This window comes from Quercus suber, unplaced genomic scaffold (genome assembly GCF_002906115.3).
Source record: "Quercus suber isolate HL8 unplaced genomic scaffold, Cork oak 2.0 scaffold_658, whole genome shotgun sequence".
Classification (NCBI taxonomy): Eukaryota; Viridiplantae; Streptophyta; class Magnoliopsida; order Fagales; family Fagaceae; genus Quercus; species Quercus suber.
This window is the reverse complement of record NW_027070099.1, coordinates 190,005-194,216: the sequence shown is the minus strand read 5'-3', so window position 1 is coordinate 194,216 and position 4,212 is coordinate 190,005. Positions and strand designations below refer to the sequence as shown.

The 4,212-nt window shown below is 32.9% G+C and overlaps 1 protein-coding gene across 1 annotated transcript in view; it reads left to right on the top strand.

Moving 5' to 3' along the window:
- The first annotated feature begins 243 nt into the window (after positions 1-243).
- Positions 244-4,212, top strand: part of LOC112015852 (LRR receptor-like serine/threonine-protein kinase IOS1) — a 15,047-nt gene continuing 11,078 nt past the window's right edge. Inside the window, exons 1-10 of the mRNA XM_065765860.1 lie at positions 244-325; positions 404-935; positions 2,031-2,508; positions 2,604-2,743; positions 2,836-2,907; positions 3,005-3,076; positions 3,156-3,236; positions 3,380-3,540; positions 3,644-3,867; positions 3,965-4,091. Coding sequence (XP_065621932.1) covers positions 244-325; positions 404-935; positions 2,031-2,508; positions 2,604-2,743; positions 2,836-2,907; positions 3,005-3,076; positions 3,156-3,236; positions 3,380-3,540; positions 3,644-3,867; positions 3,965-4,091 — 1,969 coding nt within the window. The remainder of the gene's footprint in view (positions 326-403; positions 936-2,030; positions 2,509-2,603; positions 2,744-2,835; positions 2,908-3,004; positions 3,077-3,155; positions 3,237-3,379; positions 3,541-3,643; positions 3,868-3,964; positions 4,092-4,212) is intronic.

Below are 4,212 nucleotides of genomic sequence, written 5' to 3'. Positions count from 1 at the left end.
GTTCAGACTTCAGAGTAGTTAATATTTCCATTATTCTCATTGACTAGGAGTTAAAAAATACATAAGCAAATTTTGCACGAATTTTTCAAATAAATTAAAAAGTTTGATAATCTGTCAATTTACAAGGTAGAATACTTATTGTGATGAGAACAACTGACTAAGTTTGTTAGAGTACTTATGGGATGGTGGAGAAAATTTCTGCAGTATTGTTCCCATAAGCGAGAAGAAAGTTAGAGGGTCATGATGGGGAGCTTCAAACATTTCATCTATGCATTTCTTGGTGGTTTTGCTCTTATACATCTAGTTGATGCGCAGGATCAATCAGGTATGACAATCTAAATTCTTGAATATATCATTGATCAGCTAACCAAATAGCTAAGGTATTATTCTGTCTGTGTCTCAGGCTTCATTAGCATAGCTTGCGGATCACCAGCAAATTCTAACTATTCCGAGCCGACAACAGGCATAAATTACATTTCGGATGTAGCATTCATAGACACTGGTATAAGTCAGCAGATATCAGCTGTGTATAAAGGTAGCTTTCAACAACAAGTATGGAATCTCAGAAGCTTTCCTCAAGGAATCAGAAACTGTTACAACATAAGCTTTACGCAAGGCACTAAGTATCTGATCCGAGGAACTTTCTTCTATGGGAATTATGATGGACAAAGCAAGTTACCACAATTCGATATTCATCTGGGAGTGAATATGTGGGATACGGTCAACATAACGAATGTAACCATTCCTGTCTTTAAGGAGCTCATATATGTCCCATCTCAAACTAATTTACAAGTCTGTCTTGTAAACACGGGCCTCGGGATGCCATTTATATCAGCAATAGAGTTGCGGCCATTGAGCAATAAGACCTATGTAACAAATTTTGGATCATTGGCACTCTACGCTCGCTTGGATGTTGGTTCCAGAATATCATACAGGTGAGTTATCTATATATATATATATATATTAATAGCCAAAGCTTTTATGTATATATATATATATATTAATAACCAAAGTTTAAAGAAAATTCAATTATATTTTAATTGGAGTTTCAATTTTGCACCATTTGTCTCATTTAATACTGTGCTAAGTGAATTATTGTGTGTAAAAATCAAAGAGTTTAAATCTAATATATATATTTAAAATGAGAAACCATTACATATTTTAGATATGTATGATTTAAAAAAAGTGTAAACTAATACTATATATAACTTGAATGTCTTTTATATATTAAAAAATATATATATATAATTTGAATTGTATAATTGTAATTGTTTTTAATTATACCAATGTATCTGCACAGGGCTACGCACTGGTTTTAATAATGCAAAAATATGTAATGGCACAACACTTATAGAGGTGTAGAGGGGGGTTTTGCTTTCACACTGAATCCTCATTAAATATAATTTCATTTAACAGTGGGTGTGATTTCGACCCAACAAACGTAAGCCAATCCAACCCAACATAATGTCATGAATCAAATATTTAAATTTTAAATTTTTGTAATTTAAAATTATGCATAAAATATAAGTTTATGGATCGAACGGTGGTAAATAACACAAAATTTATGTGTTAAGAATATAAAGAACATGCAATCTAATAATTAAATTAATAAAATAAGTAGTCATATTAATTTTTTTAGTAAGAGTTGTAATTTTAGATTACAACCAAGTTTGTACCCAAATTTTATCCCTTAGTTATTTTGATTTGGGAAACTAGCCTTGATGAAAATTGAATATTAGAGTCAATAGAGTAAATTGTAATAATTTATTTGATAATAAGCTAAAAAATTGAGTGAAAGCCAATTTTTGTATTAGGTTACAAAATTGCCCAATTTTCTGACCAAACAACCCAACACAACACAAATTAGGCTAGTTTTTAAAGTTACCATAGGTTGGGTTGGATTGGTATTTTCTCAACGGGAAGATGTTGGATTTGATTGAAAAATATTCCAAACCCAACTCAATTTGACACATGCACACCCCTAAATTCAATTACTTGCTAGCTAATACTGAATATCTATGTTTCCTTAGGTATCCATTCGACATTTATGATCGCATTTGGGACCCCTATAACGACAATACGTACACAATTATAAGTACCTTGCAAACTATTGACACCCAAAGTAACAATTATTACCAACCACCATCTATTGTTATGAGTACTGCCTCCACTCCAACTAACGTTAGCCCTCCCTTGGAATTGTTTTGGGATACGGAGAATGCAACTTCCGAATACTATATCTACATGCACTTTGCTGAAGTAGTAAACCTCACAGCTACTCAGTTCAGATCATTCAACATTACTCTGAACGGGAAATATTGGTATGGACCTTTTGCTCCAAAATACTTGTCCACAATCACGTTGTTCAGCCCATCGATCTTGCCGAATGCCCAGAAATACGATTTTTTATTCTTCAAAGCAGAAGGTTCAACACTGCCACCCATCGTCAATGCAGTTGAGATATATTCAGTGAGAGATCTCTCAAAATCTGGAACATATAAAAAAGATGGTATGTTTTCTTCCACACATATCAATCTAGGTCATTGTTCTATTATTATTATTATTATTTTTTGACTTGTTAGGGTGGATATGAAAATGTTATGGTTGATGCTATCACAAATATCAAGTCAGCATATGGAGTACAGAAAAATTGGGAAGGAGATCCCTGTCTCCCACAAGCGTACTCATGGGCAGATTTAATTTGTAGCTATGATAGTGTTAACCCACCTAGAATAACATCTTTGTAAGTTTATTCGTTCATATAAGCTTATGACTTGGAAACTACTTTTTGAAGTATATCTTACTGAAGTTATTGTGAAATGTAAATTGAATCAGAAACTTGTCCTCTAGTGGATTGACTGGAGTGATATCTGTTTACATATCAAATCTCACAATGTTACAAATTTTGTAAGTATTTGCAATTTACGTAATAAATAAAAAACTGATAATAATTACCAAATTTGGTTAAACTTTTATGACAATGTAAGTAATTTTTTCATTTCAGGGATCTATCAAACAATAATTTTACTGGATCAGTGCCTGATTTTCTTAGTCAATTGCAATACTTGAGGGTCTTGTAAGTTGAATTCTAAATATTTTTTATCAAAATTTATTTGTTTGAAAAGATCAAAATCATATTCACTCTACCTTTGCAGAAACTTGGAAAAAAATCAGCTTACTGGTACTATTCCAGCTGACCTCATTGAAAGATCGAAGAATGGTTCACTATTGCTAAGGTATGATTTTTTTTTTTTTGTAGATAATGTAATACTTCATTATCATGATTTTCCATTCATATTACATGATCTCCTCTAGAGAACATTAGAGGGAAAAAATTCAATGCCTTACAGTTTCACCGCCATTAATTTTATTGATCTAGTGTGGACGAAAATTTAAATGTTTGTGGATCTGGATCAAGCAAAAAGAAGAACAATATTGCTGTTCCAATTGGGGCATCTGTTGGTGTATTGCTCATCCTCGCATTGATTGTTGCGTCTGTCTTGTGGAGGATTAAGAGAAAACAAAAAGATGAGAGTAGAGGTTAGAATTGAAATACAAGACCCATATATTCATATAAACAAAGAATACATTCTCCTCACATATGTTACTATAATGCTCACGATGATCACAGGACTGGAAATAGCAGAAACAGAACCCAACATCCAGACCATGTCGTTCCAGTCTTTAGAGTCACTACAACGCCAATTTACATATGCTGATCTTATAAGAATTACCAACAACTTTGAGAGGGTTCTTGGTAAGGGTGGATTTGGAAAAGTTTACCATGGCTACATTGATGACACTGAAGTAGCAGTGAAAGTGCTTTCCCTGTCATCAGTTCAAGGGTATCAACAATTTCAAGCTGAGGCAAGAGACTATGATGCAGATTTCTTGAGCTTTTCCCACAAACATATACATAGATTTTAATATTAAATTAATGAAAATGAATCTTCTTGAATTACAGGTGAAACTTCTTATGAGAGTTCATCATAGAAACCTGACGACCCTTGTCGGCTATTGCTATGAAGGACCAAACATGGGCCTTGTTTATGAGTATATGGCCAACGGAGACTTAGATGCACATCTTTCAGGTTGGTAATAATGAAAGTGTCTAGCGAAGATTTCACATCTTTCACTTCCAAATTTGATTCCCCATAGAATAATCTATTCAGAAAGAGAGGATTGAGAGTATATTATTGAATTCTTAAAAAA